This window comes from Phymastichus coffea, unplaced genomic scaffold (genome assembly GCF_024137745.1).
Source record: "Phymastichus coffea isolate CEN01 unplaced genomic scaffold, Cenicafe_Pcof_1.1 PCOF00061, whole genome shotgun sequence".
NCBI lineage: Eukaryota > Metazoa > Arthropoda > Insecta > Hymenoptera > Eulophidae > Phymastichus > Phymastichus coffea.
The window spans coordinates 1539134-1563083 of NW_026706872.1; the positions used below are offsets into that span (position 1 = coordinate 1539134).

General features: G+C 29.7%; 2 protein-coding genes and 1 long non-coding RNA gene across 9 annotated transcripts in view; 1 reads left to right on the forward strand and 2 right to left on the reverse strand.

Moving 5' to 3' along the window:
• Positions 1–23950, forward strand: part of LOC131666872 (ecdysone-induced protein 74EF-like) — a 118957-nt gene that overhangs the window by 16866 nt on the left and 78141 nt on the right. For all 4 annotated transcript variants that reach the window (XM_058939884.1, XM_058939887.1, XM_058939885.1 and 1 more), the window contains exon 2: positions 21041–21317. In XM_058939884.1, coding sequence (XP_058795867.1) covers positions 21174–21317 — 144 coding nt within the window. In that variant the 5' untranslated portion in view covers positions 21041–21173. The remainder of the gene's footprint in view (positions 1–21040; positions 21318–23950) is intronic.
• On the reverse strand, positions 1768–3997 carry LOC131666874 (uncharacterized). Of its 4 annotated transcripts, none has more exons than XR_009302141.1 (4): positions 3555–3997; positions 3035–3472; positions 2647–2961; positions 1768–2546 (listed from the first exon to the last, which is right to left on the reverse strand). It is a non-coding gene; the product is annotated as an uncharacterized LOC131666874 (long non-coding RNA). The 4 variants fall into 4 exon arrangements; XR_009302143.1 differs by having other exon boundaries at positions 1768–2567; XR_009302142.1 differs by having other exon boundaries at positions 2643–2961.
• Positions 4257–19724, reverse strand: LOC131666873 (U7 snRNA-associated Sm-like protein LSm11). Its single transcript, XM_058939889.1, has 5 exons — positions 19341–19724; positions 18695–18761; positions 14730–14860; positions 6484–6616; positions 4257–4694 (listed from the first exon to the last, which is right to left on the reverse strand). Exons 1-5 carry the CDS (start codon positions 19512–19514, stop codon positions 4546–4548), a joined length of 654 nt encoding a protein of 217 aa, XP_058795872.1. The 5' UTR covers positions 19515–19724; the 3' UTR covers positions 4257–4545.

Consider the following 23950-nt stretch of genomic DNA (forward strand, 5'->3'; position numbering starts at 1 on the left):
TCCGTCATCAGAGTAATTACAGCTTAATAACTTTTGTTTTAAACAATTGTCATATTCAATACAAGGATTGTCGGCATATAGGTATATATAAATCTGGTTAGTTTTTTTTTTTTAACTGGATAGTTCATTCGGGTTAGATGTATAGTTTAAACCTAAAGTGATTTCCGTGAACAATAAATACTGCATTTTCTTTGTTTGAAATAATATGTTTTTTGTATCATATTAGAGGGTCGAAATATATATGGACACATGATTATTAGTTTTCAAATGAAACCAATATAACAGTTCAATTAATTCTTGCATTATACTATCATGAATATCTATCAACTTTTATATTACGCAATAAATAGAGTTTATATTCTTGAATTCCGTTGAACTGTAGCCAAAAGAAAAAAAATGTTTTCTAAATACTAACGTTTGTTTATTTAAAAAAGTGGTTTTTATTATAAACTTAATTGTGCAAATTCGTCTTTTCATTTAGAACAAATATTTTAAATAAGAATCAAGTATATCCTTAAAAAAAAGCAAAATAAGGGTAGTGTGATTCAATTATATGACAAAGATATTTGTGTAAAAAAATTAAAATACATTTCAAGCTTTGGAAGCTTATCTGCTTTTTCAAATTTTATTCAGAATTGAGGAACAAGATAAATATTTGTTATGAGAGATATTTTTTAATTTAATAATTTAGTACTTTTTATTAATTAAATTATAAATTAAACAATTAAAAATATTAATTGTTAAATATTAATTAAACAACTTTTTCACGTGAAAAATTTTAACGTTGTGGCTCTATCTCAATTGAGATTGCAGAAACACATAAGTTCCCTAACCTTGTTATGCATTTTAGCTTATACACGTAGTAATCTTCGACTACCTTACTACTATTCTCAATATGTAGTGTTCGTATTCAACAAGTAATCGAGAAGAAATTCACTGCCAATAGATTTTCAGCAATTTTCATTACATATATATTTTTTCAATTTTTGTAAAACTATATATATGTCACATTAATCTAAAAGTGCTGCCAGATAACTGACGAAATGCTTCCTTGAATATCTCAGGAAAATTAATGTTCATCTATTATTACTCTACAAAAAACAATTTAGTTTATAACAAAAAAATAGAAGTTTATTAAAATAAAAGTATTTTAAAGCAGGCAAAATAATTTATTAGGAGTGAAGCGAAGCTCCTTATCCCTAACTCCGAATGGATTTTCTCATTTTCAGCACTTATCTTCTTTAAAGTAGTATGTAAAGGAGAATAAGGTATTATATATCTGTCGAGCATTTCAACTAAAGTATTTGCAAATTTAAAAAGCAATGAAGAATATTTCCTCTCATATTAAAAAATGATTCAAAGTATATATATTTTAAAAGTTCAGCATAGTTAAAACCACGGTAAACTTTTGGTAAAGTTACCGAAAGTTAAAAAATATTTTAGAATGATTCGAGAAATACAATGGGTTAGATACTGTTTTATGATATCTTCCTCACTCGATAGTGATAAACGTAAAATTTAAAGATCTTGAATTAAACAAATTTTAGAATGTTATAAGAAAATTGAACTCGCTCAAGCTTAAGTGTTTAAGTAAAGATTATAGTAAATCAATTATAATTACCTTTTCAGAGGCAACAATAAGAGTCATAATAGTGTTATAGATTTTCGAGGCCACTGATTATGTATCTGATATATCGAAAGTTCGAAACTCAAAATATCCGATTCAAAAAGAAAATGTTACTCTTCTTTATTTTTGAAGGTTCGAGTTCTAATTTTTTTTAAATTTATTTTATTTAACGTTGCATCGACAACTTGGCCATTAGCGACTTTAAATACATATTATAATAGTTTTACATTAGTTTTAACTAAATATGTACAAGAAGTATAATAAATACATAAAAGAGAATTGTGATTACTACATAATACAAATAATATTATCTTATATTTTATAAATAAGTTTGATGTCTGATAGGTAATTTATCTCTTTAGGAAACATCTGAGGATCATTGAGCATTTTCTTGACTCTGCTAGGTAGATTATTTTTACTTCTGTCTTTAGTAAAAAAAGGACATTCAATAAAAATATGTGGAATCGATATTATAACTTTGCAGTGATCGCAATTCAATCGGAGCATTTTTTCCAAAATGTGTTGATGCGTTAATAAAAAATTAGATTCTTTCTATTTATTTATCATTTCAGTAAAATAGCTTTAGACATAATTTTCTGTGTATTTCTAACTAGTAATAGAGTCATCTACTAGACGTCGATTGGTCGACTTGTTTGACTAGTTATAATCGATTTGTTATATACTTGTAGTAGTTTTGTATGAATAATTTGGATAAGACGATTTTTAGTGTATGGATTAAGTAGTTGCTCGAACATATGATCAGAATTGACATAAAAAATAACATTACTGTATCCTCTTGATTTGGTCAAATCAAGTGCTCTGAGAGCAGAGATACATTTTGCTTCAGTCTCGGAATAGGACCTATGCAAAATGATCTGAATTTTGTTTTTGTCCTGAAAGATTATTCCTGCTCCAGAACCTGAAATATTTTTAGCACCGTCTGTATAAATTACGTTAGTTGAATCTAGAAGGGGATTTGAGTTGTGTGCTTGGTTCGAGATTTTCACAATATTACCTACTTCAACCAGATTAATTGGATGGACTTTAGGTATGGTTTCTGGTATTTCCATATCGAGTTCGATAATTATTTTTCCAATCTTTTGGCGAACGGTTGTGGGTAATATTTTCTGTTTACATAAAAATTATTTTCTTCTGTGAATATTATTCTAGATGCAGGCATGAATGATGTCACTGAAAGTTTGCAAGCATATTTATAAATAAGTATTTTTCTGCAATAGCTCAGTAAAGGTATATTTGTTTCCGCTAGTATGCTATAACTGGGGCTTGTGTGGAAAACCCCTACCGTAATTTTGAGTCCTTTTATTGGTCTCCATCTAGAATATGTTTTTGTGGAAAAGAGAGTTCTATTTTTATAAATAATTTTTGTAAAAAATATTTCATACATACATTTATTGGATCGAGACAGAATTCTAATGCTAGTTTATCAATATCAGTATTACTGCGCGCTTTATCAACTAGATTTAGTAAGCTTAAGTAGCTGAGAGGGTAGTTGGAAACTGTGTTTTCTATAACTTCTTTAAGTGGAAGAATTTTCGCTTCAAGCAAAAGAGATTCCTCTGATTTCTGTTTATCCACTTTATTTTTTTAGTAGGGCTGTTTACTTTTTTGAGTTTTTTAGATTTTCCGGTCATGTCAGAATTATCAGTTGTATACGAATTTTCATCTAATGACTAGACTTACTCCGGAGCTTGAGATATACGTACCATCAGATAAGGCAGTTGAGACAGATGATTCAGTAAGCGGACGTTTGAAAGATGATCGAAATCGGAGCGAACAGTTGTTGATTGCTTACGTTATTTATAAAAGTAGTGGGAGAAGGTATTTCTGTTACAAGCAGTTCATGATTTAGAAAAACCTCTTTGTTGTTAATTGAAGTAAATTCATTTGCTTTAGGCGTTAAACTTACTAGAGCCGGCTGAGGAATTTTTTGGTTGAGTTGAGTTTCCTAACATTGTTTAGCTACGTGGCCCGCCTGTTTACATAGGAAACACTTAAGTATATCAGTTGAAGCATATATCCAATACGTAGTGTTGTCTAATTCTATTTTGAATGAGTCTGGAATATTTTGAATACACTTGTCGTGTATGTTAACTCTTGATTGAGTTAACATACAATTGCACTTGCGTAGTTGAGTTGCGTTGATTGTTGACTCATCTGATGTTGGCTCATCTCGTTGTGTGGAGTGGTTTATTAACCTCTGTAGTCAAAAATTGACTCACAGCAGATTATTTCGTAAATTCATAATATGTAATGAGAGTCAGAATTGAGTTACATGAAATATACTACACTATCGAAAAGAAAAGCACTCGCGATCACAACGTAATAGAAAAGGTATAAACACGTCTGACCTGTACGGAGACTATGAGTCGACTGAGTTCCAAAGTGTCTTAAATCATCAAGCAATATATTAAAGTAGAAATATAAAATTTGTAAATTTTATAAAATTATTACATGTTACATTAAATCCATAATTTTTTATTTTAATAGTAACAAAAACACTCAAATATAGAATAGTAGTATATTTTTTAAAGACACTACACCTGAATTTCATGAATGGAATTATAATTTGTACGCTACGGAATTTATTTTATAAGGATCTGGAGTTCCAAAGTTTAAAATACTCGCATGCTTCGAGTGAATAACTAGAAAAATAGAACACTGTTTGAAAGGCTTTTCCTCCTAAGAGAGTTTACTCTTACAAAAACAAAAAACTAGACGCATAGTAATTAATGATATAAATGAGATAAACTCAAAATACTACAAATTAGAGTTTATTTAAAAATTTGAAAATAAAAAATATGGTAATATCTTTATTAGAAAATGTTTAAAAACACGATAAACATCCTTTGACTTTGCAAAATACGTGCGCTCATTGTGACTGTTGAAAAATTATTTGATCATTCCATCCTTACTATTGAAACAATTTGTTCACCCCTGAGTAGTAATTGTGAAATGTGCCGTTCCAATGTTTCCATTCGTTTATTCTTCTTCACAACAGTCATATGATTAGTATTTGTCTTCGTTATTATTTTCTTATGAGAGTCTCCTGAAAAAGATAAGCATACCAAATTTCTGATTATAAAATGATAGTATAAAATAATGATACTGGTATAAAGTGCTAAAATTAATAGATTAAAAATGTATAGACTAGTGAAATAACACTGCCAATTGCATTAATGGAAATTAATTTCATAAAAAGTATAGTAATTAGGTATATGATGTGAAACGTATAATGATGAGACATAAAATACACGCTTTTTCAACAGAGAATATAAAACGTTTTGCATGTTTCAGTTCTACAAAGATATTTAACTTATGTATAATATGTAAAATAAAAAAATTATAGGTATTTTGTACTAATCATTTTCGAGCATCTAGATCAATAGAAACTATCATAATGTACATTAATTCAAACATTCTTTTAACGCTCGACCGATTGATAACATTCTAAATTAAATTTTCGGAAATATCTCATTCAAAAAAATCTGATTTCAAAATATTTGTACAAAATAATCATTTAAAATATCAGATATTTAACTTCTCCATAAATTAGGTGATTATAATCGCCAAAACTGCGTAATATGCTAAAAAAGAGCTTTTAGAAATGCTTGCACGTGTACTAGTAGTGTAATCGATAAGCTACTCAAGGTCGGTGCTTGACTTCACAAGACCCTCACAGTTTTACCATGCTTAGAAATCAATGACCTTCCTCCCCACTCTTCTTAATTCCTCAGATATTACCACAGTACTACAAATAATTTTGATTAATAAAGACAGAAACAATTTTTCGGAAAAGACTAATAATAATATTTCAGAAATATCTTGCAACATTTTACTGTTCATAGTAGTCGTTTCATTTTATACAGGGAATTAACAGGCGTTATAACCGGCAAGATCACAAATAATATAGTGACCGCATACTACTAGAGCAATGGTTTTGTTTATGTTGTATCAACCAAGAGTTATTCCTAATGAAATATCTGTTTTCATTTCAAATTAATCAAAAATTTAGTATATCTACACAGAACTACTCATGGTGTAACGAAACTTTATATTAAGCAAAATGCAAACTTGTCATTGCAAATTTATCTTGTCTTGTCACTATTTTCATTCATTTTTTATCTACTAGCCCAAGATTGGCACAAGAATAAAGAAAATGCTAATGAGTTGAATCTTTAACAAGCAAAATCCCTTTTTTGTGCACATGATTTTTAGCGCACAACGTCAGTCGAAAAAGATAATCATTTTCTTCTAAACTCTCATATAGAGAATTTTGGAACGCTTTTTCATAATCTGATATTACCTTTACATGAAAATGCCAATTACTCTTTAATTTTTACGTTTAAACAAAAAAAAAAACCAATTTTTTTAATCTCTTTGTTTAAGTCGGTTTTTTCATATTGCTACATTGAAACAAGTATGTTATCGCCTGAAAGCGTGGTTTGGATGTCTGAACTATCTGAAACATCTAGGGAATATTTTTTTGCTTACTCTAAATAGCGGTTTTTTGTGATAGTCTGATATAAAATTTTATGATTTATTTACTTGAAAAGTGTAAATCATTTTTTGAAAAATAAAATATTCGCCTGACAAATTCTTTAAATATTCACTCGAGTTTTTTTTTTACTAATACTAATTATTTTTTAAGTATAAAATTGTTTTGCACAGATGGTACTTTTAAAATAATATAAAAAAGTTATAACATTTTTATGAAATAGTTATGAAATCATAATTCATTAATCATTACACTTTGCATGTAAACTTTTCATACAAGCCTCATATTTTATCCTGACTTGAATCGATAGTATAGAGTTATATATATATTTGAATTTCACCTGCACTTTTTCTAACAATTTTTCTTGTCCACACCTGCATACAATCTTCCAGTGCAAGATTCCAGTGAGTGTCAAAAGCAGCGATGTAGGCTTCGATGTGACCTCCAATACCATCAACGCTTCTGGTGTGAATCTTGAATTAGAAAAAAAATCGTTTCAGATCTGAAGTTACGCTCTTCATAATCAAAGGTTGCAGCTGCGGTACACGCGACTATAGAAAATAGTTTTATTTATGGAGATTTCCTCTGTGTGTGTGTGTGTGTGTGTGTGTGTGTGTGTGTGTGTGTGTGTGTGTGTGTGTGTGTGTGTGTGTGTGTGTGTGTGTGTGTATTATTATCATCGTGATTTTAATATATTCCAACTTATTATATTTTCATAAATTCAAATAAAATATAGCGTTGTTATGTGTTTTTTTTTATTAACAATTTAATTTTCGCAATACAAAAGATGAAAAAATTTTTTCCTAGAAATTATAATTTTTACTTTTCATCATTATTCTAAGAGTAAAAAAGAACATGTTATATTCCAGACAATTTTTTAAAATCAGCTCTAGCACACTAGCTGTGGGGTAAAAAAAGTTGAAAACTATGTATTTAAAAAGAAATCTAAAACAATTCCACAGTATTCCACGTAGAAAAATGAACATTTTTTCTCTTATAAATTTTTTCTATTACTTGAATTTAGATAACTGAAAAGTTGTAAAAAAATGTTACTATCCGGGAAAAATACTCGTACGTGCGTCAAATTTGAACAAATATTTGTTGATAACTGATTTTAATAGGGCTTCGAAAAAGCTTTAAAATTATATGTTTAAAATTTTTTTGCTATTACTTTTCGAGAATCAACAAGATCAGACAAGAAATTTTAAATTGTTCAATCTTGAATTTTCGTTTGTAAAAATTGAAAAAAAAATTTCATTGTATTTACGATGCTTATCATTTTAAACTTCGTAAAACAGTTTTCAAACGCGCTTCTGTCCATCTTTAAAGATTGATTTTCACTAAATATATAAAACTTAAAAATTTAACTAATTTTGCTCGGGGTTAAAGTACGCGAATAGCAATATATATACTTTTATAAAACATGCAATTAGAAATAAATACTTTTTAAAGATGTTTCTCTTACATTGTAAACTCTTATGAAAAAAAAAAATATTCTTTTTTCATCGCGAGAATGATGAAAAAAGTTTTCCTTAACTTTATCTTTAATCTCTAAATCGCAGATGAATGATCTATTTAATCATCTAATATCTAGTACATATTTTTAAGGGCTATTAATATTATAATCTGGAACAGTGAAAATAATCACACACAACTGTTTAGATATTTATTACGTTCGTGAAAATAATACAATTTTGAAAAATGCACATGTGTATATATATTTTTTCGTTATTTTATTTTAATATATAATTTCTCTCTTTGCTTTGGGTACTAGTAGCTGATTTTCTATTTGTAAAAAAACCAAAACATCTCTTACAAGTAATCTGGAAACTAAAATGTACTTGTTCTAAATTCTAATTTATTATCGTTAGATCATTCAACGATAAAAGACTTAGCATTTCATGTTATTCTTCTTTCATTTTTTGTTCTTTATTCTCCCTTTAATGTGTTAGCAAATGTACATTTCGTTCAAGATGAATTACCGTTTAGACAATTGTTAATATTCGTTCGTAATAGTTTAGTTCGTTATTGATACCAAATTAAATAGTATATAAAATATCCCCTTCCCTCCCATACTTTTCAAGAAAGTAAAACTTACATGTGAGTAGACTGCCGCTAATACTTAGAGTCTAGAGAATGCTTGGAAATTAAATTTGTAGCTGCTATCAAGTAAAAGATAAAAGACAATTTTCATTACGGCTACAAAATGGCAATTTTGAATAATATAATCTAATATAATATAAAAATAGTTTGAAATTGCCGATTCATAGTCGTAATAAAAATTGTCTTTTAATTTTTACTTGGTAGCAGCTTCAAATTTTATTTCCAAACAATCTCTAGGCTCTAAATGTTGGCAGCAGCCTACTCGCATTGAAGTTTTACTTTTCTTGAAAAGTGTGAAATGAAAGGAAGAGGAAAGAACTGTACCAGGATCATGAAAATTCATAGTTTATACGGGTACCGACATTACCAGCCGACTCGCCCAACGTATAATTGATGTCATTGATGCACGTATGACTAATCTATTAGACCCCAGTCCCATAGCTACGTATGAATGCGGACAGATACGGACGCGAATCGCAACTCTAGTGACATCACTAAAAATATCTAGTTCGATTATTTAGTACCAACACTACCGGTAGTGAGCAAAAGTAACTGTTGTTTAAAACTGTAGCGCCGAACGTACCACATTTAATGTTTAAATGTCAGGTCTACAATTTACTTTTCAAATTCTCATGAATATTGCTTATTGATGAGTATGCTAATGTAAAAAAAGCTTTTGGTGATTAATACATATCATTTATATATATTTTCTTCTTCTTCTCATTTATTCAAGTACTTCCATAAAATTAAGGCCTAATTCCACTAATTGTAGTTGAAAGTTTATCAATTCTCTATCATTTGCCATCTTATAGACTGCAATAATGTAAAGGTTAGATAAGCATTCATTAAATGTGGTACGTTCGGCGCTACAGTTTTAAACAACAGTCACTTTTGCTCACTACCGGTAGTGTTGGTACTAAATAATCTAACTAGATATTTTTAGTGAGGTTACTAGAGTTGCGATTCGCGTCCGTATCCGTCCGCATTCATACGTAGCTATGGGACCGGGGTCTTAGACGCTGGTTTGTAACGTATAATACGTGAATCTGTTAGAAGAATTTTTCGGTCTTGAAACAAAATTAAAGGAACATTATTGAAATCATCTTTGACGAATAATTCAAAACTACATCTATCGATCTAAACCTCTTCTCGATCGTAAATGGTATTTTAAACTTTCAATTCGACTTATTGCAAATATAAAATTATCGAATGCATGAACATTAAAACAAAGAATGAATATCTTTCAGCAGAGCCCAGAATTGCCATCTTACTGTATAGATAGTCGCGCGCTACCTCTGCTTTGTCACTATTTCGTGTCTACTTGCATGCTATTCGCAACCGCGAGTCGTGATATCAATCACACACGCGCCTACACGTTTGCCCACCAAAATTGTTTTTTGAAAAAATTGACGTAGACATTTAAGTCTTAGTGCAACTTTTTCTTTACAAATAAACGTGAGATTCATAAAGAATTATTAAAAAAAAAAAAGAATTTTAGAAATACTTTTAATAATTATTGTTGAAACTTATTTCTCAATATCGATCATGTCATTGCTTGAACAGTTTAGAAGACAGATAATTCTCACAATTCGAATTTCGAAATTACTTGTTTTCTAAATAAAAACAATTAAAGTAAGACCTTTTCTTTTAAATTTCCATTTTCTCACGCCGAGGAAAACTGTAGTTATGTAAAAGATATATAGTTACGATAAATAAAGAGAGAAATTACTAGAAATTACTATAATTGTCAACTTTTCTATTATAGTGAAACATAATCGTTACATATAACAATACAAATTGTTACCAAAAATAAAAAATATCGTACATTTTACTCTAATTTAAAAACTATACAAAAAGTTAGTCTTAATGTACTCTTGCAGTATTATCATGTGTATCAATATAATTTATTATATTATTATTGTTGTTTACTATTTTCCACTTTACTAATCAATACAATACAATCAAAATTATTTACCACGCTAACGGTTTTCTTCGATGTACTGTTAATGGTTGGGCCCACGAGGAAAATTGAAAAAGAAATAAATCCAATCATACAAAGAATTTTTTTTTTTTGAATAGCATAAGTAATTATTTCAGTTAATCATTTATACCATGATGTGGTTACTTATTCAATATTTTTGCTTGTTTTTTCATACCACATCATGAGCAAAATTGTGCGAAAATTACAACTGAATTAGCGAGGAATAGTTTAATCATTGTAAATCGATATTATATCGCCATCCAGTCAAAATAATTTTTTATCTGCTTATAGTTCGATTTTATCTATACTTAGACATAGAAATTCTTTTAAAATTTTGTCCTTAATAAGTTCAATATAAAAATATATTCGAAATGCTAGTGATAGGATCTTTTCATTCTCATGTAGCTTTTTTTACACTTACATTAGTTACATGTACGCAAGGTTATTTATTACTTACGTGTAAAGTGTATGCGAGGATAGAAAAACTTTCTCAAAAGTGTCTTCTAAAATACACCTTTATATAATAATTATATTATTTTAAGGAATAAATGATCGAATACGAATATTAAATAGCTTTCAATACAAGGGAGAAAAGTAATACGACTTTTAATATACTAAAAAAAACTTTCCTGATTTTTCAAAATTTTATATAGATAATTATGCAAATTTTAACTTTCGATTAATTTGTCTAGTCTTATTCGGATTTATGCACACAAAAATTTAGGTAAATTTGATGCCTAAAAAAATAGAATTGTATTTTCAATCTCCTTCATCGTCTGGAAAGGCATCAAGTTAGCCAGTTGAAAAAAAATTAAATGAGAGATATTTAAATGTAAACGAAAAAAAACACTAATATTAATAATCACTAATGTATTAATAAAAATTGATGGAATAAACGAAGTCGATGAACTCGAACTGACTTGTGACCTTGCTTACATGTTACACCCACAACTGATATCCCACGCGCCGAAAATTCTCTACGTTCATTCTTATAATCGAAGCTGAGGGCGCGTTCGTTTCCATGGCCACGAGCATTGACCTTGCTGTGATACGTGATCGTCTTATGGCTGAACTTGTAAAACTTGAATCAAAAGAAAATATTTGAGAATATTTTCACAAGATTTCTAGTTTTACTTTTATGAAACTTATTGGGCGCTTCGGATTGTTTTGTATATTTCTTTTTCATGTAATCAATCTAATTTTAAATACTCACTGATAAATTATTAAACTGACCTTGGAACAATTTTAATTAATTAAATTAAATCACAGTAATTCAAACTCCTTATCATCGTACATTAATTCAGATATTAAGTTCTTCTTAGACATATCATACATAAGCGAGAGAAGCACTTTCTGCCTCCTCCCCCCTCCCTCAGAGAAGGAATAAGGCAAGTCCAACCATAATAAATATTACATTAGATAAGAAATTAAAGTCAACAATACCATAGACCTGCATGATTTTGTTCTTAATCAACTGAGAATCATTTTCAAAGTAACTTTTTGAGTAAAATTCTTATTTTATATAAAATTTTTTTTTATATTTGAAGTTCTATAATATCATGGAAAAGATTTTTTTCTGTAAATGGAGAGAACTAACTAAAAAGGCCAACTCTAACTCTTTACAATCCATTGTTTAGATTTGAGATATCTTTTTATTTTTGAATCGAGATATCGTTGATTAAAGTCAAGAATTTTAGTAGTTTCGAAACGGATACGCATATACAACATACGCAAAAATACTTGACTTCAATCAAGAATATCTCGATTAAAGAAATATATTTCAACATTTTTTTCACGATATTACAGATTATCAAATATACCAAAAAACTGCCTTTTTCGCCTCTTTAAGTTAGCATATCTAAAAAACCGGTGTATTTTTCAAAATTGTTTTAACCTATTTCATCCGCAAGGTGGCCTGGAATAGTATATTTGTGATTTCAAATAAAATTTTCTTGCAAAATTAGAATAGTCATAGATAGAATATACACTACTGAAATAGTACATTACGATACAAGTGCACAAAGTAGGTGATTCCCGCACGCGCGAGGGTTACCGACCGAGCGAAGCGAGGTCGGTAACGCGCGTGCATGATCGCCTACTTTTCGCACGCGTATCGTATACTATTTTCTCGTACGAGATGCGAAAAGTTCGATTATACTTTGAATTTGTGAGATGGGTGGAAAAAGAAGGTTTTATAATTAAGGAATAAATGTGGAAAAACACGCAAAACATTTTTTTTCCCCATTGACAATATAGATAGCGAAAAATATTGGGAAAACGAAGTCCTTTCCCACTCCACGCAACTCATTTTTAAAAATGAAAATTCAAAAACTATGTTCTTGAGGTCCGACGGAAAACATTCTGCCAGTACAAATTTGGCAGTTGTCCTTTCGCGTTTGTCCTTTCTAGTTCCTTTCAATTCAACAAAAATGTCTAAACAAAAGGTGCTACAGAAATAAATTTGGCAAATACAATAGATTTAAATAAACATTAAATTTAAAAACATTTAAATTACATTAAATTTTTATAACTGTAATGTAATCATAAATATGTCTGGAGATAAAAAATAAAATTGATCTTTCCTAGATTTTTTTCATTGGAGAAAATTTATCTTCCTTAATTACAGTAACTGGCGAAAATTTGTCTTCGCCAATTACAGTAATCGGGAAAAATGTATCTTCCCCAGTATTCCCTCGTTAAACTTTGTAGGCATTGACGCATTTTTTCCGTGCGCAAAGTATTTCCCCCACGCAGTTAGCGTGCGCAAAGTATTTCCCCGTGCGGGAATGGGTTTGCGCATGCGCAGTTCCGTGTTACGATAAGCGTACGGGAATCAAGGGTTTTGCACACGGAAAAGCGTGCGCAAAATCGAACTTTGCGCACGCTGTGCGAGAAAAAATAAAAAGAACAGAAATAATTTCCTAATTTTTCGACGATTTTGGAAGGGTCGTGTTTATGAAAAATGATAGTTTTCAGATGAAAAAAAGTATTTGAAAGTTTGAAGTTTCTCGTTTCAGGATTTCTCAGTAAAAATTTTTCACTAGCTGTAGTTAGTGCTCAACTCTAAGAAAACGAGCGAGAAAAAAATTGGGCAAATATTTTTTTTTTTTGTACACGGACTTCGGAAAATTTTTTTCGTTCAAACAAACTTAAATTTGAATCAACTTATTTATTCAGCATCAATTTTATTTATTCCTCATCTCTCTATGCCCATTTGTCACTGAGATATCGAACTTTGAATGAAAATTGATCTTTTTTCCTTTAATCGTCAATATTTCAGCAACCAATAATCGTACAGCAAATAAAGGAGCGCTACTAAAAACTAAAATAAATTCCCTACAAAATCTATTCATTGGTTATTGAAAACAAATGTTTTTCAATCTTTGATATCAATTTGAAAAAAGTACGAAAAAATGGCTTTTTAGGTTATTTTAGAAAACCTGCCTCAACCTGGTAGTTTTCATAAATGTCAATAATGAATGATAATTAAAAAAAAAGTTTTTTTTTGTCGATAATTTGTCGTCGAACAATTATCAAAACTCGAAAAAAGAAGAAAACAATGTTTAGAAATAATAGATTTTTTAAGGAATTGATTCTAATTTTTAGTGCTGCTCCTTTATTTGCTATGCTATTATTGGTTGCTTAGATGATGGCAATTGAAGGGAAAACAACATTTTTCATTCAAAGTTCAAGATCTCAGTAACAAATGGGCATAGAGAGATGAGAAAAAAACAAAATTAATGCTGAATAAATAAGTTAACTCAAATTTAAGTTTGTTTGAACTGGAAAAATTTTCCGATGTTCGTGTACACAAAAAAAAAACAAATATTTTCCAAATTTGGTTCCTGCTCTTTTTTTTAGAGTTGAGCACTAACCACAACAAATGAAAAATTTTTACTAAGAAATCCTTAAACTAGAAACTTCAAGCTTTAAAATACTTTTTTTCATCTGGAAACTCATTTCTCATAAATACGGCTCTTCCAAAATCGCCGAAAAATTTAGAAATATTTTCTGTTCCTTTTATTTTTTTTTTAACAGTGTACATTCTATCTATCTATTTCAAATTCATTTGAAATTCATTTGCAAGAAAATTTTATGTGAAATCACAAAAATACTATTCCAGGCCACCTATTCAAACGAAAGGATTTCGGATCCTGATTATCTATTATCGTATTAATTATTATCAAGCATATTAAAATGTTCTTTCTTACCATTGGGATTGGTGACCAAGCGAATCTTATTTGATATATAAATACAAGATAACAATTTGCAAGATAACACAAGGTTCTGTTATGAAAAATTACGATCGTCTTATTATGTTTCAAATAAAATGAAAAATTACGTATCGATGCTTATCAATTAATGCAGTTTTAACATGTGACTGCCAATTACAAATTTTCCTTGATTTAACTATAATTCATACAAAAATTTTCGTTCTATTTATAAGCACTTTATAGCACTCGTATTTATGAAATGTTGATATGAAAAGTCATAGTAATTACCTTAACTTTTATTCTATGTTCCATGTATTGGTACAGAGCAGATAAAGGACCAAAACATTTTGCCATTCGGTCAATGATATTCTTTTCAGAGCATTTCTTTTTTCTTTCAACTAGAATTGATCGAGTAGAATCTGAAAATATGTGATTTAAAAATTAAAAATGTAGTTGTTATGAAGATTTCTATTCCTTAAATTTAAGGGGATGTTATGAAATACTATTAACAATACGAATTAAGGGAAACAATAAAAAAAGTTCATAATAACGCATGAAAAACGGCAATTTTCGAAAAGAAAATAAGTATATAAAAAAAGAAATTTAATATCAAGGTGAAATAAAACAAGACAAATGTTTTAAATATTATAATTTGAAATATATAAAAGCGAATTATCCATTAGTAATAATAATTGTTATCATTCATAGAGGATTCTCTTTTTTTTTATTAACTAAAAAATTTGGGTTGGGTTGATAATTGAACGACTTTTAGAATCTACTTCTAAAATTGAAAAAATTCTGAACGTGATGAATTTTTGTCATTAAGTTGTTGACAAAATTATCTTGGTGAAAATAATAGAGTAATATCTAATATTTTTATTTTATAATAAAATGACAGAAATACTTCAAATTCCATTCAATCTAATTTTCTATAGAAATAAAATATTGAATGACATTTAAAAATATTCAAGTTGAATCAGAGTTATTTAAATTTAATCAATCATTTAGATTAATATATTTATATCTATTGGACATGTTTGTTAATGACGTTATATATTTTCGAAAACTTATGACAAATCCATAATTTGATGTATATCATTTTATAAAGAAATCATATCTCTTGATAATCGATATCTTTTATACTTAATAAGAATAAACACATACTAAAAATTATATCGTTCAAATTCTAGTGAATTAGATTAAATTCCGAAAATAAATTTTCTAAGAATTCGAAAAATTTTAAAAGTAGTTTGAACATTTGTATTTTTTAATTTTTTTCCATTATTGTTACAATAAAAAGTTATAAGAAGTACTGTGATGCTGACTAATTAATTAACTTTTTTTTATTTCCGATTAATGCAATTTCAAAATATGGCTTATTTTTTATGGTAACAGAATATTTTCGGGTGAAAGTGAACGTTCTCTAAGTCTTGTTGTACTCATGTACAGATGATCCCCCAGTTGAGAATCGTGCAAAGTTCAACGTCCTTACGGGCAGCGCACTCAAGCCGCAAGCAAGCATTATTCCTCTACATGTATTGGGTCTATCTTCCTCTCTCAGTCTTGGGTTTTTATCTTTTATTTTCTCTTTTCTCTTTCTTTTTCCTTCTTTCCTTTTATTCGACTTACTATCTTTCTTCATGGAAGAGCACGAAGCACACACTCTTCTGCTCTTCTTTTTCACTTATCGCATATGTATATATGTACTCTTTATTAGTTATTATGTACAGTTACATGACAAGATCTTAGTTTGTTTTTATAATGCAAAAATGGAAACAATTCATTTTTGCAATATAAGCCATGCAAATTACATACAGTAATTCTTAGATCCTCGTGGAAATCAATTATTTAATTATTTCACGGTGGCTCAGTAGGTAAGAACTCAGGTCTCTGCAAGAGATTACGGATTTGAACTCAAGGCATGTGAAAATATTTAGAAATGAAAATTTCACATTCCTGTTACCGTAATTGTGGCTGTTTGGATTTCACCTTTTATTGTATGAATCCCCAAAATAATCCATATACAAATTTTCTCCTATGCCCAAAAAGTGGTGGGGAGGCTGCTTCATACAGATACCTAGTGCACCTCTGTATAGCGATAAAAATAAACGTAATGCTCAAAGGAATAACAATAATAATAAAAGAGCAATTTTAAGTATCAACGGGAGAAACGAGAATGAGCAGTAATATAGTGAGGCTACAACACACACACACACACACACACACACACACACACACACACACACACACACACACACACACACACACACACACACACACACACACACACACACACACACACACACACACACACACACACACACACACACACACACACACACACGCGCGCGCGCGCGCGCGCGCGCGTTATTCTATTGACTACTATATTAATATAATACCACATTAATATAATAACAGTAAATTCAACTGTAAGTAACTACAGTTTTTCGAATTTGACAACAGCAGCAAAGGTCAATCACTGTATGTATATCGATCGATTAAGAGATATTTTATAAACATGCAGTTCAAGTATAAATTGCTGGAAAAAATCAATAAAATCTCTACATATTATAACTTATATTTCTTAACGATTTTAAAACTATCAATATTCTATGTATGGCTTAAAATTATACGCTCATAAAAACGCAGTCGATTCATTTGCAATAAGTTTCCCATCAAAGATTTCTTGAGTCAATGTAGTAACTTTTGAGTTTATTTGACGGGATCCCGAATAACTTACAAAAATAATTACTCAAATGTTATCAGATTAGCTATTTATAATCGTAGTATTGAAATCTAAGAATTGCTAGAACCGTATTGTGATTAAAATAATAAACAAAAGAAATTTTAGTGAATATCGATATATCAGAATTTGGTGGTTTTCATTAGACTTCCCGTTTTTTTGGTTTAATGGTAAACAGGATTCCTTCAGTTTCTAGATTCCTTTACTGTATATATTACAAGCTAGTTTACTTATATTTGAACAATATTTCTAGTTTTCGAATTATCAATTCAATCATCTTATTGAAATATTGTACCCAATTACATAAAAATTAGTTTAAAACAATTAGTTTTTAACCGACAATACATTTCTAACAATATAAGTTAATAATTGGTAAGTAAAAAATGAAATTAGTATAAAGTGAATCTTGTTCTTAACAATATAGATTTTTACATAGAAAGTACTCTTATCTAGTTACATTCCTTGAAAATATACTTGACCTGATTTAAACGAGACGCGATCGAACAGTCCGTCAGTTATGTCCCACGTATCACTCATATCTTTGTAGAGTATCATTCTAATTTCTCCAATTTATAGTTAGATTTCGCGAGAGCGTTTTTGCGACTTGCTTCGCCTCGAGTTTTACATTGGAATATTGTATTTTTCTATATTTCATTATTACTACGCTTGTTATTAAAAGAAATTATTAGTAATGATTTTTTAATAGAAGAGTTATGCTTTAATGCACTTTTAAAGTTATATTATACATAGAAACTGCTTTATGAACAATACTCGCGGTCTTTCTCAATTCCCGAGTTCCATATCCTAAATCTCAACTTTACGGTTTCTGCATGTAAAATTTTGTCTAGTTTAAAAAAGGAAGTTATACTTGAACTGAGGGCTCACTAGAGAATTTTTCTTGCTCGTAGCTAGTAAAATTCAAGCTTGAACATGTAAAAATTCAATCCGATTAGTGTTATATAATACTCAATAGTAGTGATTATGGTTTATATTAGTATTATTGATAAATTTAACATCGTGTTTTTTTATGATCTCGTTAAAAACATTCGTAAATATTCTTGAAATTTAATGGGTATAATATTCTGATAATTAGATACCGAGACCTACATAACTCTTAAATTATAATGTACAAAAAAAATAAAAATATATATTTTTTCAATTTATTCTATTCAATTTTTATCTCTTGTAACAAAATTTTAAGACATATCAATATCTGTGTATTTTAAGACATATCAATAAGTGTGCTATATAAATTTACTATAAATAGAAAATATTTAGTTCACAATTGATAGTTAAAGGTCAATTTGCATGTTACAATTAAAAGAAAGTTTAATACTGGTGCTTTGAACGCCAAAATCAAATTATAAATTTTATATTATTGAGTGCATGCAACAATGAACTTAATATGAAAATAGTTGCTTTAGATATCTGCAACCTTGAGAGGTGTGTGCGAAGTATAACGATACAAATAAATTAAAACTTCCATACTCAAATAATTTGAATATTTTACCTTGAGAAATAAATGATCTTGAAGTCGATTTTATTTCCACACCCTTCTGCATATCTCTGTCAATTATCTGTTAAATAAAAAACAATTGAAAATAGCAGCCAAATGGTTGCTCAATATAAACTTTGTTAGAAAAAATCTGTTTATATCTCAAATCGCTCTATATTTTAATTATTACAATATGCTCAATTATTTATTTTCATCTATATTATATTGGTATTTTCATTACATAATCTTACCTTACAGAGGAGACATCAGCAAAATGTCAATAAAATGCTAAGCAGTTATTGGATTTATTTTATGTAAGAATTGACCCTCAGCGTTATTTTTTATTTTTACAAACTTAATTTTTAACGCTTTTGATTATTGTTTCTAGCTATCATTATGACAGTATGGTTTATAATTCATGTACAAAGAGTTTTCAGGAAATCTTGCTTAGATTTCAATTATCTTGGTATTTACTTAGAAAATTTGACTTTAAGACCGTTAGGGAAATATACTATTCAAGTATATGTGGAAGTATCAGTATACAATACGTAAATACAGTTTAGACTATTTGAATATGGAGTTTTCAAAGCATCATTACACCCGAATTAGTATAATTAAATTATTCTAAGACTAGCAACACATGAAAGTTAGTAAAATATACCTTCGCAGTAAGACCTTTCAAACAAAAGGTTTCAAATTTGCTGATATTATCAAATATTGGTGCTTCCGCATCTGGAACTTTTAGTCCATCCGTATAGAATGCTTTCAATGGATCAAACTTTGAACTAAAAACATCAGTACTATCTTCAGAAGTATCTTCGTTTTCCTCAGCCATTTTGGCAATTTCTTTAAATAAGGTTATATTGAGAACTTGGTACTTTAAGTAACTTCATAACGGAGTTATATTTACATGTGTTACACATAATGAACTATGTATTACTGACATTTCAATTTAATAGTGTAAAAAACTAGAATAATTAACAATAATCGGCTAACAAAAAGGTGTAGCGAAAGCACGTGTTGCCGCACGTACCATAACAGAGCAGCAAGAGCGAGAATGAATATAGAAAGAAACAGAAAGAAAAAGAGATAGAGATATACAGACGAACAGATAACTGAGAGCGCACGCGCATCAAATAGTACAGAGGTGGGAAATAGGAGAGGTAGCTGAAAAGAGGATGTTAACCTCGGCGAGTAAACGCGGATACTTACTCTGAAAGTAAACTTTCTTTCTCCGAGCATTCTCCTCGCTCGATTACATAAAATGCTTGTGACTACAGGCATGCAATACCACCGATGCTAGTGAGCGTATACACAAGTGAGGAGAGCTAGCGCAGTTGAGAGCAGGTTATACGCTCAGGAAGTGTACTTGCTACAAGATATGCTATTGAAAGAAAGTTTTCGCTTAAACTCATATATGACTATCAGCATTTGAGCACTGTCACTTTTCGCTTTCATATATGGTCGTTTTTATCCGTCCCATTATAACTGTCATCGTAATTATGAAAAAAATATAACAGTAATATTAATAATTGGAATTATTATTATTTCCGCTGATACTCAAATAGTTAAAAATCAATAACCTAATAATTTCTTCAATTATATTCAAGGTTTCAATATTTTGGCAATGAATAAAATTACTTATTCATACAAATCTACGATATTAATTTAAATTTAAATATCCCTGCCAATTGCCATAGCCGAGTGTTTCGTTGAATAGAGTTAAGAATTATGCGTTCTGTTTTCCCCGCGATTTATTAATTATTTAATTCAAAATCTGTTACAAAATGAATTTAGTAAATAAATCCATAAACTAACAGTATTTAAAAGCTGTTCATGATTTATCATGAGAATTTGCTAAAATGTAATATGAAAATATAAAATTCGTATAACAAAGAAAAACTAATGTGTGCCAAATAAAATTATGCCACATAGATATTACTTGAATAAGCTCACAAGCGTCCGCACGCACACACATGCATTACACACAAACACGCGCACACGTCGTGCGCGTCTGGTTTCAGCAATCTATAAAGCAAACAAGAGCGACAACAAGACACAAATGATTTTGTGGATTTCTCATTCATTCGAGTGAAATAATATAACACAATAATTATTAAAAAGAGATATAACTTAAATTTAGCAGGAGGAAAAATCGTGGAAAGAAAAAAATTAAAACGAAATAGAGTCAAATTTTGAGAACCGCGAAAACAATGCTTCTTTTGAAAAAAAAAATGTTAATATGAATGAGATCTAGGCTGCTAATTAATTATATTTATGATTGTTTTTTTTAAAATTATTATATTGTTTATATGAATCACCGAGCATCTTTAAAAAACTATTATTCTTGTGTGATTACAGCATTTTGAAGCGTTTTTTAAGTCAGTATATTTCCAACGGACAAAGGAGCCGGTTTCACTGGCTCATCGGTACTTTTGGATGTTAAGAGGTGCGGGGGTGGCTAAAAGAGCCCCGCCGCAGGCTACGGCTCCCGATGCCGGTCCCTATATCACAAACGCTGTCACTCACTTCTACTCTTGTACCCAAAGAAGAGTCGAATATGCCCTTTATAGATGACGAGTTACTTTGGTGTCCTGATAATGACGGGAAAATGGTTGATCTTACTCAGTGTCTGCAGGTTCGTATTTTTTTTAATTGTCTAATGTATCCAAATTCAATTCAGTGTTCACAAGAAAAAGTAAATTACTACGGACGTAAACTAATACTACTTAACAAAGTAAGTTTATATTTAAATACTTATATATTAAAGAATCAGAATTTTCCAATTTTTAATTTTTTTTTAATTATTTTTTAATCGAAGACATCACGACGATTTTTTTGCCTAATTGACACCTTTAATTTAAATTGATACATAATTTTTAAGACTACGCGTTGCTTGTGAAGCATATCATTTTTTAGTTGCCATGCTAATTTGAAAAATACGACCTATGAATATTTTAATTAAAAATGTTTTTCTACGGTTGTCATACAGAAATTTATAAAAAAAAAGTAGTTTTTTGAAACTGTTTTAAAATTTCTAAGTTTTATTTGAAGAACATAATCTCGAATTTACGTATTTTTAATTTTAATGTATTATATAAAATATAGTAATGTTCGTGTAAAGTAATTCAAATGTAAGAAATTATTTGTGTTGCAAATTACTGTTAATTAAACTTGTTTTTCCAAATTATTTTCGTCTGATCAGTAGTAATGTAATCTTTTTAAAGTATGATTACTTTTGAACATTAATTTGTAAGGGCGTTTAATACAACGGAGGATAAAGAGAAGTTAAGGCGCAATGTTTTACAATATAAAAAAAAAAAGACAAAATTACAGTCTTCAAATATATTAAGTGTTTTCGATCTAGTTTTAATGTGAGATGAAAATTCATTTCTATTAAAAAATATTTTAATAATTTAAAATCGAAAAGCGGGTATTTTAACGTCGATTTTTCCTAAATATAAAGTTTTCTATATTATATTTCAAACGATCTGTGTTTGTATTGTGACGGTAATCGTCAAGTTAGCGCTAATCATTTAACCTTATTGTTGTCCGTGAGGGCAGCACCTCCCAGGGGGGACAAAAACATGTAACGAAGGAATTCGGCACGCGAGCAGACGGAACGCGCGCGACAAGATTCGAACTAGTGAAGCATCAACCTTTGTTGTGTCCGCCCGTTTCGCTATCGTATCGCCGCTGATCCACGTGCCTTCGCTGACCGTACATCAGATCGACGAGAGGACCACAGCAGATACAGCCGTGATAACCGCCACCCAGGAGCCAGACGTCCGATCACCTGAGGCCAGGACGAGTGAACGAGTGTGTGTATGAGGTTTCGCCATCGAGGGCGAAACCATAACGTGCGCGCGTTCGCGACCGGCAACAAAAACAATACAATTAACTGTTCCGTGCTGTGCAACCCGTCATAGTGTTCTCCGGTCGCAGATAAGTAAGGTAAGCTGGCCAGCTTAATTACGCGTTCGGAATTACATGAATGAATAATAACTCGATGCTAACATTCGATGCGTGTATATAACGGCTCTAGCGACAAAGAGCAGCGAGCGTACCGGCAAAGCGTGTTGCCGATGAGCGAGCGTGTATGTAAACAAACGCGCGGGCCGACCTTTTGTGAGTTTTGAGGAAACAATAAAAGATCTGATTTAGCTTACTAACAAGTGTTTTCGTTAATTCTCTCATTTCTCATAGCTTCTACTCAATTCCGAATAGGTTATTAATGATTACAGGTTGACTGAGGCATACTTTCTCGTGCTCCCCGAATTCGTATTGAGCATTGATAGATACGCGTGTCCTTTCGAATATAATTACGCGATTTAATTAATTAAACGGTTATACCCCGTTACAGTATTTTTAAATGGAAATCTGAATCTGACGGCCAAAATGCTCTATTATTCTTTTGTTTTGTGTTGGAAAAATAAGCTATTCATTAATCCTTCTTCATGGAATTTTTTAAGCATAATATTAAACGTAACAAAATATTTATCTACGGTTGTCGTGAATAAAGAATTATCATTTATTTAAATAATGGCTATACTCGTATTTAAAAATTGTTACTGAATTTTTATTTTATAATATTAATACCTCACGGTGTGTTTTAAAAAAATTTAATCAAATGGAAAACACCTATGGATCTTATTCCTGAATACGATTGTAGGATCGTTTAGAAAACTACTCCAAGTAAAATCAAAATCTAGAATTCAGACGTTTTTTTTTTGCTAATTTAAAGTTTTTATTGACATTTTATAGAATTTACCCGTATATGACGTTTTAATGTCCGAGTAACAAGTGGTTATAGTTTTGTAAATATATTATTTTATAAATAAATTATATATTACAGAAATACGATACGTGATGAAATACTGCATGAGCTTTAAAAGTAACACTAATATTCAAATCTAAATAACTTTGACGAAATTCATTTATTGTATAATAAAATCTGGATCTAACTTTTCAGAAAACTACGAATATGACAAAATCGAAAATCAGCAAAACATTTAACGTATTTCAAATAATTAATATTATAATTTCTACGAAGAACATCTATTTTTTTAAGTCTTACAAGAATTTCCTGCGAAAGCAGGTTTACTATAAGTTATTTTTCTTAGAACATTACAATCTTGAGCCTACTTCTTACTATCTTCTTAGAACTCTAAAGATATGTGTTTGTATATTGTATTAACTATACCAATCAGTTTTAGTCCCATACTGAACCTATTTTTTTTCTTTTTTTGGCATAATAAACATAATTATGTT

Bases quoted from the DNA above. Each gene is read 5' to 3' on its own strand.
- LOC131666873 (XM_058939889.1), bottom strand. From the start codon at position 19,514: ATGGCTGAGGAAAACGAAGATACTTCTGAAGATAGTACTGATGTTTTT. The intron at 14,861-18,694 runs GTAAAATATTCA...ACATATTTTCAG, and splicing joins AAGATCATTTATTTCTCAAG to ATTCTACTCGATCAATTCTA. The intron at 4,695-6,483 runs GTGAAATTCAAA...TATCTTTTTCAG, and splicing joins AATTGTTAGAAAAAGTGCAG to GAGACTCTCATAAGAAAATA.